Here is a 13020-nt window from a genome sequence, read left to right on the forward strand (position 1 = left end):
AGGTGATCCAGGCCGCCTGCAGCAGCAGGGAGTGGGCGCCCAGGCTGGCGCTGGCCCCGGTGTCCCCAGGGTTAACAGGAGGCGGCGCTGGCTCCATGCCCTTCAGTGTCCCCACAGTTAACAGGAGGCAGAGAAAAAGCCTCGCCCACACCCACCACGTGACCCTGTTTATTACTCTGATCAAAAGCTACTCACACAACACCACGGGATTTTACCACCTGAATGTTTTATTTTGCTTGGTTATACAGTATGAATGATTACCTCACAATCCAATATAGTTTTATAAGTTTTGTTCTCCAAAATGGTGTTAAGTGTTACAGGGCAAAAAAATTACATTTACTTTAACAAAATCAAGCGGCTCCCAGCCAGACATCCCCCACCTCTCCCCGCAAAGGGGACCGAGAGCCAACAACCCCCAGACCCTCCCATGGCACCCGCACACTTATGTAAAAGGTCAGGCTGTGAATGACTCATCCGCGATGCTCAGAAGTGAGAGGACTGAACAGAGGCTGAACTCTGGAGCACCTCACTTCCTCCTCTTGGTGGAGTACAGTTTTTCTTCAAGTGGGACCGGGACAATCCCCTCACACGCCTTTACTTCCTGGGTCAGAGGGTGTTTCACAATATTAGGTCTGATGACATCAATGTCTCGAGACAAGTGGTCCAGCATGCTTTCCACAATTGTTGTTGGTGCATAAAAATCCACCAAGAAATACCTGCAATAAGAGAGAAATGCATGAACTCCTGCCTCTGAACTCCAACCCTGCCACTCCGGTCGATGCCTTCATTCTGCCCCACCCAGACAGAGACATCACCTGCACACAGATGCATACGGCCAGCTCGCCAGGCATCAGCTACACACATGCATCCTCCAGCTGACCAGCTACCCCAGTGCTGGCGTGCCCGGCCTCCCTTCCCGTGTCCTTTCCCATTACCCTGTTGTGAACATTTGAATCCAAACGAACTTGAGCACAGAGGCTCACAGTCACAGCGGGGCAGGGCCGCCCCGCGTTGGAGTGCGCACGCCTCTGCTGGCTGCCGCGCAGGGATGCAAAGCCTGGTGACGTTACACGGCGTGGGAAATACTGGAGAGTATGGTTACGGTAGGGGTGCAAACAGAACATGCTGTTCAACAGGACGGAACTTCTCAACAAACCATTAGTTGGTGTATTTTGTGAAAACATCTATGAGGTAGTCTTCTAATTTTCCAAAGGGTTTACAAGTACCTTAATGCACCAGAGTCACAGTGAGACCATCAGCTACACTTCACAAGACAGGCCTGGGACTTGTCTAAGACAAGTGCACATTCGCAAACCGGCCAAGAACAAAAGAATTACTTGAAAAACGACTTCCCCATCGTGGGGAAGGAAACAAACACCAGATCCAGGAAGCCCAGCCAGTTCCAAGTAAGAACCCACAGAGACCCACACCATGACACGTTATAATTAAAATGACAAGAGTTAAAGGCAAGGGGAGAATATTAAAGCAGCAAGGGAGAAACAACTACATACAAGGGAACTCTCATAAGACCACCAGCAGATTTTTCAGCAGAAATTCTGCAGCCAGAATTGAGTGCCACAATATAGGCAAAATGCAGAAAAACTTCCAACCAAGAATACTCCACGGCATCACTTGCCAGTGTGGCTCAGCTGGTTGGGGAGTCATCCCATGCACCGAAAGGTTGCTGGTTTGATTCCTGGTCAGCGGACATACCTAGGTAGTGGGTTTGATCCCTGGCTAGGGCATGTACAGGAGGCAACCGGTTGATGTTTCTCTCATCTCTCTCTCTCTCTCTCAAAATAAAAAATAAAAAACAACAAATAAATCAGTAAAACATCCTCAGTTGAGGATTTTAAAAAAACAAAAGAAAAAGAATACTTTATGGCAAAGTTGCCATTCAGAACTGTAGGAGAAATAGTTTTCCAGATAAGGAAAAACGAAAGGAGTTCATCATTACTAAACCAGCCTTACAAGAAAGGTACTTCTTTCGGGTGAAAAGTAAGAGTGCTAATTAATAACAAGAAAACACATGAAATAATAAATCTCACTGGAAAGGTGGGTATATAATAAAGGTGGTAGATTTATCACTTATAGAGCTAAAGAAGGTTAAAGACAGAAACAGTAAAAATAACTATGATTATGATAACTAGCTACGGGATATACAAGGTAAAAGATGGAAAATGTGACATAAAATGTGGGAGAGAGTAAAAATGCTGAGCTGTAGAATGGGCTCCAACAAGCTGTTATCAACCTAAAATAGATGGTAATGGATGTAAGCTGTAACATGCAAGCCTCACTATAACCACCAAGCAAAACCTACAGTCAGTACACAGAAGAGAGGAGGAATGTCAGTAAACCACTAACGAGTCAGCAACTACAAAGGAAGAGAGCAAGAGAAGAAGGAACAGGGAAACTACAAAACAGCCTGCAAACAATTACCAAAAGGACCATCAGTGCATACCCATCAATAATTACTTTAAATGTCAATGGACTAAGTTCTTCAGTCAAAGACAGAGTAGCTGAGTGGATAAAAAAATAAAACCCATTTATATGCTGCCTACATGAAACTCCCTTTTGATGTAGGGACACACAGACTGGAAGTGATGGAAGGGAAAAGGTATTCCATGCAAATGGAAACAAAAAAGCGAAGACAGCTATACTTATATTAGACAAAGTAGACTTTAAAATGAAGAGAGTAATAAGAGACAGAGAAGGGCACCCTATATAATAAAAGGCTAATATGCAAATCGACCGAACAGAACAACCAGTCGCTATGATGCGTACTGACCACCAGGGGGCAGATGCTCAAGGCAGGAGCTGCCCCCTGGTGGTCAGTGTGCTCCCACAGGGGGAGCACTGCTCACGCAGAAGCCAGGCTTGTGGCTGCTGAGCGCAGCGGCGGTGGTGGGAGCCTCTCCTGCCTCCGTGGCAGCGCTAAGGATGACTTAGGCCAGTGGTCAGCAAACTGCGGCTCACGAGCCACATGTGGCTCTTTGGCCCCTTGAGTGTGGCTCTTCCACAAAATACCACATGTGGGCGCGCACATACAGTGCGATTGAAACTTCGTGGCCCGTGCACAGAAGTTGGTATTTTGTGGAAGAGCCACACTCAAAGGGCCAAAGAGCCTCATGTGGCTCGCGAGCCATGGTTTGCCGAGCCGCAGTTTGCCGACCACTGGCTTAGGCTCATGGGAAGTGGGCCTAAGCCATCAGCTGGACATCCCCTGAGGGCTCCCAGACTGTGAGAAGGCACAGGCCAGGCTGAGGGACACCCCCCCCACCCTGAGTGCACGAATTTCGTGCACGGGGCCTCTAGTTACATAAGGGGGTTAATCCACCAAGAGGATATAACACTTGTGAACATTTATGCACCCAACATAGGAGCACCTAAATATATAAAGTAAACATTCAAAGGCCTAAAGGTAGAAATAGACAGCAATACAATAGTAAGGGATTTTAATACCCCATTTACATCAATGTATTGAACATTCAGACCAAAAAAACCAATAAGGAAACATCTGCCTTAAACGACACATAATACCAAATGGACTTAACATATACAAAGGACATAACATCCAAAAGCAACAAAACACACATTGTAGTTAAGTATACGTGGAATATTTTTCAGGATACATCATATGTTAAGGCACAAAACAAGTCTTTTTTAAAAAATTTTTAATTTCAGAGAGGAAGGGAGAGGGAGAGAGAGATTGGAACATCAATGATGAGAGATCAATCACTGATCAGCTGCCTCCTGCACGCCCCCTACTGGGGATCAAGCCTGCAACCCAGGCATGTGTCCTTGACCGGAATTGAACCCAGGACCCTTCAGTCCGCAGGCTGACGCTTTATCCACTGAGCCAAACCGGCTACGGCACAAAACAAGTCTTAATAAATTTTAAAAGATTAAAATAATGTCAAGGATCTTTTCTGACTACAATGGTATGAAACTAGAAATTACACAAGGATATCTGGACAATTCATAAATATGTGGAGATTAAACAACATTTCACTGAAGAACCAATGGGTCAAAGAAGAAATTAAAAGAGAAATGAAATTTAAAGATCCCTTGAGATAACGGAAATGAAAATACAGGTTTTCCTCGCTTTCCCACTGTAGACCAGGCCTAGGAAATCTTTTGGAAGCCGAAATGGAGCCAAGTGAAGGCGCAATTATCAATTTATAGGAAAAAAAATTTAGCATTCCCAGACCCAGACCCCAAATGTAATGCACATACAATGTGTTCATTTCATTCCCAGTCAGACTCTTCATTACACCCAGTGTTATGCTGACTGTGACTCCCACATGAGCTCTCTCGGGCCTTCCTGGTGCCTCAGGGCCCTTCTTGCTAATGGATACACCACACCAGCGCTAAGTCAAGGGACAGCCCAGATGCTCAGACACAGTTCACAGCGTGGCAGGGCCCCTGCTTTCGAGGGCGCACGCCCCTGTGCTGGCTGCCGCAAGACCACGCTGACTTCTGTCCTATTGATGGGCATTTAACAAAACCCCTCACCCACTCCTGATAAGGACCCAGCCAACTACAGAAGGGACCTTCTGCAACCTCATGAAGAGCATCACTGAAAAACGAACAACGAACAACACACCAACTGGTGCCCATCTGAATGCTTCCTCCTCAGACGGAGAGTAAACCCGGAAGTCTGCTCTCACCACTTCAACACTGTACTGAAGGTCTTGCCCGCGCGATAAGGCAAGAAAAGAGGAAGTAAAAGGCATCCAGCCTGGTAAACAAGAAGCAAGACGGTCTTCATTTGCACATGTCACGATTGGGTTTATAAAAAATCTGAAGATGTAAATTTTTTTGTAAATTTCTTCAGATTTTTTATAAACCCAATCATGAACTAATAACTGAGCTCAGTAAGCTTATAAGACATGATATTAATATACCACAAATAAAATCAATGGTATTTCTATGTACTAGCAACAAATAATCAGACCGTGAAATTAAATATAAAACACTTAGGCATTAAGCTGACAAAAGATGAGCAAGACCTGTACCCTAGAAACTACAAGCAGCTGTGAAAAGAAATGAAAGGGAGCCTACATAACGGAGAAGTGCGCCTTGTCCATGGGTAGGAAAATTCCCATTTATTTAGATGCCAATTCTCCCAAACTGCCCAATCAAAACCATAGCAGATTCTTTTGTTAGAAATTGACAAACTGATTCTAAAGTTCATATGGAGATTTAAAGAACCTAAAACAGCCAAACTAACTTTAATAAAGAATTAGTGCAAGACATAACACTACCTGATTTCAAGACTTATTCTAAAGCGCTGGTAACCGCGGCAGCACGTGTTCATACACAGGTACACACACCACCAGGACAGAATGAAGAGTCCACGGCGGACCATACAGGTACGTGCAACTGGTTTCAGACAAGAGGTGGGAAGGCAGCGCAGCGGAAGGACAGTCCTTCCGACAAGCGTGGCCACAACAATCCACTGTCCACATGCAGAACAATCAGCCTTCACCGCTGAGGAGGAGGGGCCACGGGTCACTCGAAACGGAACAGGAGCTACACAGACAACATGAAGCGAGGAAAGTAAAAGGGGCCCAGGAAAAGCCCTTAGTGGCCTTGCTGTAGGCAGATTCCTTAGACACCACACCAGATGCACAGCCCACACAAGAAACAAGAGATCAGTGAGACTTCAGCAACGTTAACACTGCTCTCGGCCTTTTTCCTTTTAACTGCTCTCTGAGAGATGCTGATTAACAAAAAGATAAGCCACAGACTGCGATCTGTAAATCGTATGTTTAATAAAGGACTTGTTTCTAGAATATAAAGACCTTAAAATTTGTAACTAAAAAAAACTGTAATGGGTATAAGATATGAAGTGACATTTCACCCAAGATATACACGGGTGAAGAAGCACACGGAAAGATGCTACTACCATCAGCCACTGCAGAGGCACAAGCTGAATGAAGCCCGACACACCCTTCAGAGTGGCTGCAACGAACAGGACTGACCTCACCCAGTGTCTGTGGGAACAGAGGACCTGCACGCACTCTCACACCTGCAAGCGGGAACGCAAGATGATACAACCTCTTTGGGAAACAGTTTGGCACTTTCTTGAAACGTTGAACAGCCCCGCCATTAGGACTGAGCCACTCCATTCCTAGGCACTGACCCAGGAAAGGTTCAAGTGCGTGTCCACACAACAACGCGGACGTGTTCATAGCAGCTTCACTTCTAACAACCCCAAACTGGAAACCACATAAGCGTCCATCCACATGGAAACCAATAAGCGACGGGTGTGTCCATAAACGGCCTGCTCCACAGGAGTAAACAGGACCTACTGATACGTACGCCTGAGAAACCCCATAGTAATTCTACTGAGTAAAGGAAACGCGTCAGATTCTAGAAAACAGGAACCAAGCTGCTGGACAAAGCAGCCTGGTGGTTGCTAGGGACTCGAGAGAAGTGGCAGGAGAGTCACCAGAGGCAGGAGGAAGCTACAGGGCGACCGACCCGCCTACCCTGGACCAGCTGACTTCATGGTACGGGCATATTTCACCTTTTAAACTGTAGTTGTATTTCCATAACGACTGAGAGGTGGTACGCCGAAGCTGCACGGCAGGCTGTGAAGGACTGGACAGGGCGCGGCGGTGACAAGGGAGCAATCAAGCTGGTGAAGACGCCGAGTTTCTTGGTGTGAACTCCCCCCTGGCCTGCGCGCCTGAAGCAGCGCCTTGCACAAGGCTCACTGGCGAGCCGGCCGGCCACCGGAGCTCGCTCTGAACATCAGACGCCGCCCGCCCGATTCCACGGCTCCCTTCCACCTGGCTATTTCTACTTCAATGGCAGGCAGCGGGGTCCCAATCACCAACATTTAATTATTGACACCTGCCCTGAGGAAGGCACTGAGATAAAAAGTGGGATCAACCTTGAACTCTCTTCTCCTTGTCAACCCCAGCCACTGCCCCACTCCCAGTCGCCAAATAATGACGGCCGCCTGGTGGCAGGTCAGGGAACTCCCTCGCTCACAGCCCAGGCCCCCTGCCCCGTTTTAGCCACATATTCCCACACTCGGTCTCATGCACATGTCCTTTCCAACCACCAGGACAGCTGTGGCCTCCCTGCTGCCACGCTGCCGTGCACTTACTCATAGCAGGCAGCTTTCTCTGGGCACGCACGCTTACTCCCCGCGCTCCTGCCTTCCCTGGCGTCTGTCTGTTTCTAGAAGAGCCTCCCTCCTTTGTGTGGATCGTCGGAGGCACACGTCTGAGGCAGTGCACTGGTGAACACCACAGGACACAGGCCTCCTGGAGGGAGTGCTCAGCAAGGGCCCAATGCAGCCAGGCTGTGCCCATGGCCAGCCCTCCATGCTCCAAGCCTCTCCCTCCAGGAAGCCCACAGGCCTGCTGCTCCCTGCGGTCAGCCCCCCTTCTGTTCGGTCAAGTATTCAAGTTGTCCGAATGCCAGCGGAGGCGGCAGCCCTTCCCCCCACCAGCTCCACCGGAGGCACTGCTGGCGGGCGAGCTTCGGAGGGTACAGGTTTCTAAGAGAAAGTGTGTCCACAGTTGCCAACAACCAACTCAGCCCACAAGTCCGTCCTCGGCCAGCCCCCTGGAACCGCGCTCCCACACATGGCCTCACCACGCTGAGGACCTCACCCAGCGCCTCACACCCGCGTGAGAAGCAGGAGGAGGCCAAGGAGGGAAGCCAGAAGCCAAGGAGCCCGGACTCTGAGTGAGGGACTGAAAGGGCAGCGAGCGCACAGGGCTTCCGTGTCCACAGTGCCTGTACCTCCTCATCAGCTCCAGGGAGAAGCTGAGGGAGGGGAAGGCGGAGTGCTGGGGGGCTGGTTGGGTCCCGCGGCCTCTCCCCCCCACGCTGCGGCTCCAGCAGTTCCCACGTCGTCCCTGCCGCTGCCCCCTTCAGCTGTCACTCGGCTGTAAGTGGCCATGGCCAGGGTGCCCGCCGAGCCGGGCTTTGGCTCGGAGACACAGGAAGCTGCAGGCAGCCTTGGGCCTGTGGGTCACAGCATCACAGGAAGTAAAGGCTGGACAGGACCCTGCAGACACTGCCGTGCGACCCTCGTGCTGCTTAAGGACTGTCTGCCCCCAGCCACAGAGTGAGAGGCAGGCCCACTGCCAACCCGGCTCGTGCCTAGCAGCCGCCTTCTGGAGGTTTCTCAGGAATAAAGAGAAGCCCCAGAAAAAGGGCTGGGATCCTAGGCGTGGCTTCGGGAGCTCCTGTTACTACACAGCCCTGCAGCCTTCTCTTTCTGAACCTCCCTGCCTCCCCATCAGGCATGGCCCTCCGCGAGCAGCCAAACCAAACAGGGCAAGGGCCGCACGCACAGGAGCCTCTGCCCGCACCACAGCCGGGCAGTCACTGCCCGCGGTCACCGCTCCTCGGTGCCCGGGGCTCAATGGGCAAATGCAGGAACTGCCATGGCCTTATCACACCATGGAAATTTCCACAGCCAGGAGCCGCTGCCGACAGAGCCGGGAGGAGGTCCAGTCCCACCCACACGGGCGCCCCCCCCACCACCACCAGGAGAGAAGCAGGCAGACGCCCAGCACCAACGGTCCAGGAAAACCCGTCGGCCGGGTCGTCTCCGCCTGCCTCAGTGGCCCACAGGGCTTTCCCACGCAGGAGAGGTGGCCCGTCCCTGCTGCCGCCAGCGGGCATGCTCTATTGTCACATGTTTATCTGGGACAAACGGACCTGGTCAGCTCGCACCTCCTATGAGCAAACCTCAGACGGCGCTAAGATGGAGGCACGTGCAGGGGGCCCCGACCTCCTGGAACCTGAGACGCTCGGAGAGGAGCCCCGGTGCTGGGCTGGCGGACACCGAGGCCCCCACCTGGCCTCCCACTGCAGCCGGCCTGAGGGAGGCCGAGCGCAGCCTGCATTTCCCTTCTCACACAGGAGAGTGAGGCCTGGAAAGGACTCCTTGTGGGTGGGGGTCCAGCAGCTTCTGCTGCCTTCCCAGGGCAGCACAGACCCAGGTCCGTAGGAGTCAGGGTGAAGCAATGACCTTGAAACTCCCCTGACACCCGCTCCCGAGCGCTGCTGAGGGTTGCCATGGAGAAGCCACTCTGAAATGCAGAGGAGGTGCTGCTCAAGGGGCCCAAAGGGGCCTGGTGTTTCCAGAGGCTGCGGAGAGCCCTTTGCCCCGCTTCCTCCCCCTGGAAGGGGAGGATCCCGGGTTCAGCAACCACATGAAACACCACGTGCTCACCGCCTCACCGAGAGGCAGATCGCAACACAGAACCCACAGTCACAGCCCACGTGGACCCGTTCCTACCTCCGTCCTCACACAAGCCCTCACTCCAGGGAGAACAGTCTACAATTATGACAGAACTGCACTGCCCACACCCCTGAAGCTGGTGCTCCAGGAGAAACAAGGTGATAAATAACGTTCTCCCAACAGCTCGCGTCCCTTCTCCACTTGGCCAGCGTGGCACCTAAGACCTACTGCTGTCCATCCCCAGCCCCTCACCACTGCTCGGCGGCACCGGAGAGGCGCCGGCAGGGCATGGCGCGGGGTAGCAGGGCCCATACAAGCCCTGGCCGCGCCGGCGGCGCACTGAAGGGCGCTGTCCATGTGCGGCTCCCGCCGGGCCCGCTGCTATGGAGAAGCACTGAGCTCGGGCCGCAGCACCTCGGCATCAGCGGAAGGAAGGAGGCTGTTCTGGGGGGAGGACAGGGGCTCCGGACACCAGTGCGTTTCTCACCCCAGATGCCCGTGCCCACCGCGGGCAGGACGGCCCTGTTTCACAGGCAGGCCCTGCCCCTCGAGTCACCAGGACAACCTACCCACCTTCGTATTTCTCAAGACTCACTACCGATCCCCCCCCCCCGCCCCCAACCCGAGAAACGGCTTCCCCGGGACCAATGCGCCGGAGTGGAAAGGGCCACCGAGAACACTCGCCCTGGGCGGCTTCCGGGAGCCGGCCGCTCGGTGCCTTCTGCCCTTCCCTGGGCCCTCACCCCGCCCCGGGCCGGACACCAGCCCTCCTGCCCCCGCCCCGAGCTGAGGGAGGGCGTCTTCCCGCAAAGCTCCGACATCGGCTGCGGTGGCTTTTTCATGTCACTGTCTCAGCGCTGCGTTTACGGGTTTCCAGAGCCAGCGCCTGCCTGAATGGGAGCTGGGTTCTTTGTCTGTCAAACATTCACACACTCACTCACAGTCTCCCTGCCCCCAGCCGACAAGTGGAAATTTCCACTGAACTCTCCGTGGCTCGCGGTGGGAGGGGGACGGCAGGGGGAGGGGAGGGGTTTGGAGCCAAAGCGTCTTGGAGCCTTTTGGAGACAGAACACAGACTGTCTGGATGCCAGTCCTGGGCTGTGTGGTCGGACCCGCTGAAGCCAGCTCCCCGGGGCGGTGAGCCTCCCCACCCCCCGGACCCAGGCCTCTGCTTGGGAAAGCCGCTCCTTTCCCACCCGCCGCTCACACAGAAAGCCCCGACCCCCTGAGGCTCAGACACACCTGGACCCACCACTAAGGCAGCCCAGGCCACTGCAGCCTCCCTGCCAGCCACGGAGAACTGCACACAGGCCGGGCGGGCTGCGGGTGGACTACGCTGCCGGCAGGCATGGGACATGGGAACACACAAGACATGGGAACACAACGGAATGCATGGGAACACATGGGAATGCAGAATAACATGGGAATGCACGGGAACATGGGAACACATGGGAATGCAGAACATGCAAATGCACGGGGACATGGGAACACATGGGATTGCACAAGAACATGGGAACGCTGGCCGCTGGGAAGACCACAGCAGGGCGCCCATCTCCTGGTGCCAGCTCTCCGGGAGCGGGCTGCAGACACATGTGGGGAGCGAGTCAGTAAAATTCCACTGATTCCCCACAGCCAGTTATTTTTATCGCTGCACACCGTAAACAGAAAGGCAGCTCTATGCGTGCGCAAGTCTCTGCTATTCACACCTATTCACGTCTTAAAGCAGATGAGAGAGAGGGACAGACAGGGAAGAAAGCCTCCTGGGGGCTTGTGTTCCGAGTCAGCGTTTCGCTGCAGCCGTAGGCAAGGCCAAGCGGGCACCTTACAGACAAAACGCAGGCCGGCCCGGGGCTGGCCACTGCGTGTCTGTTCCCTCCCAGCCCCATCCCGTGGAGGGAGAGCTGAACCAGCACACGCAGCGGGGAGGCACTAAGGTGCTTCTGCTGCTAAGACCCTGCAGGACTGATAAGCACCCGCTCCCTCTGCCCCTCCTCTGCCCCTCTGCCCCTCCTTCCCATGGCGCCGGCCTGTCTCACTCCACACCCCCTTGCCTGGGGGCATGAGGTGCAGGGAGCACGCAAAGGTTCACAGGAGAGAACATCTAGGGGCCCCCATGAGGCTGAAGCAAATGCAGAGCGGGAGTGAACCCCGGCCTTCGAAGAACCCGCTCCGAGGCCTGCTCCGTGGTCTCCAGACACGGCCTCCGGCCTCCACCTGGACAGCAGGGGCAGAAGACTCAACCCTCCCCCCTACCCCCCAGCCTGGCCCACCCTCCTCCCGCACCCCAGCCTGGCCCACCCTCCTCCCGCACCCCAGCCTGGCCCAATCATCAACTGCTCCCTGTTCCTAAACGCACACGGCCAGGGGGACAACTGAGGAGGGAAGTGACTTCCCTGGAAAGCAGTCTCATCAGTTTTTATTAAGATGATGCCCGAGATGCCACCGACCCTGATAGAGGAGGCCTGGGCCAGGCTCCCTCGGCGACATTTAAAATGTGTGCTGTCACCCCGAGACGGAGTGACACACGTTTCTGTGGATCCTCCTGAGAAGTTGGCCAGCAGGTTGTTCCAATGGGAAACAGGTTCCCAGGACAAACAACAGACTTACAGACACGTTTTCTGGAACGCTGCCTGTTCCTAACGCAGGGCTGACCAAGTTAATATCTGGACTATAACAATTGCATGTTTATTTTTTGGCATAAACTGCATGCGTGGACCTGATGCAATAACAAGCAAGTGGCCGCTGTCGCCCTCCGTGGCTGAGCCTAACTGTGGGATCTCTCCTCCTAAGCCCTTTCCACCTGCTTTCCTTTCAGGCCCACGTGGCACGTGTGCGGCAGCGGTGTGATGCGGGCAGGAGGGGAGGGTGGGGAATGGCAGAGGCAGTCACCCCACATGACGGGACGTCCCTGCAGGTGCCTGGCTGTGAGCCGGGCAGGCGAACCTGCTGTGCGGGTCCTGCCTCACAGCCGGCGGTGCCCAGGTTGGCCGCGTGTAGGTAAGCGCCCAACGCAACTGAAGACTGGAGATCGGCAACCACGACCATCACGGGAGCCATCCTGAGGCCCAGGACTCCGCAAGGACACACCCCTTCTTCCGCAACATGTAAAAGTGACAAACGCAACACCAGCAGCTCCGCAGCACAGCGTGAGTCTTGAGGGGCATCGGGGCTCATGCATTAGCCACGAAACACCGTCTCCAACACAGCAGCCTCAGGGCTGAGTCAGGCCCCGCCAGAACGACAGGGACACGGCCGCCAGGACAGCTCAGGAAGAGCTGCTGACTGCGCAGCGGCTCCGGGAAGGGAGACCGTGCGAGCTCCCACCCTCCCTGACGCAGACACCGCACCTCGCCGGCCTGTGTAACCAGCACTTCACAGGCCACACGTTCAAAAATACCAGACACCGATGTACCCCAGAAAACAAGCGTCAACAGAGGCTCCTCTGGCCCCCTCCCCCCGTGTCTGTGTACAGCGCACACGCTGAGAATGCTGCTGCTCCTCTGCTGTGGGCGGAGCGGAAGGAGAGCGGGGTAAATCCTCCAGTGAAACGAGCTCGTGGCCGCGCAGGACCAGGGACGGCGACGCTGTCTTCGCGGTTCTGGCTCAGGCCCAGGGGTTTTCCAGGATCAGAATCTGTTCCACCCACGAGGAAGGCAGCGCCAGCCCGCCAGCGCCGCGTGGACACAGGCTGCCCAAGGTGCGGTGCTCGTGGGGGCAGCTGCGCCACCCACCGGGAGAGGCGCCGCCCCAGAGGGTCACACCGACCCTCCCCGCGAAATCCTCCCCCTCCTCCCCCAGAA

The 13020-nt window shown here is 54.3% G+C and overlaps 1 protein-coding gene across 1 annotated transcript in view; it reads right to left on the reverse strand.

The window, feature by feature from the left end:
• Positions 1-204: 204 nt before the first annotated feature.
• MRPS6 (mitochondrial ribosomal protein S6) overlaps positions 205-13020 on the reverse strand; it is a 56876-nt gene continuing 44060 nt past the window's right edge. Inside the window, exon 3 of the mRNA XM_036351156.1 lies at positions 205-716. Within this exon, the coding sequence (XP_036207049.1) occupies positions 527-716 (190 nt within the window). The 3' untranslated portion in view covers positions 205-526. The remainder of the gene's footprint in view (positions 717-13020) is intronic.

The sequence above is a fragment of the Myotis myotis genome, unplaced genomic scaffold (assembly GCF_014108235.1).
Source record: "Myotis myotis isolate mMyoMyo1 unplaced genomic scaffold, mMyoMyo1.p scaffold_m19_p_2, whole genome shotgun sequence".
Taxonomy (NCBI): Eukaryota; Metazoa; Chordata; class Mammalia; order Chiroptera; family Vespertilionidae; genus Myotis; species Myotis myotis.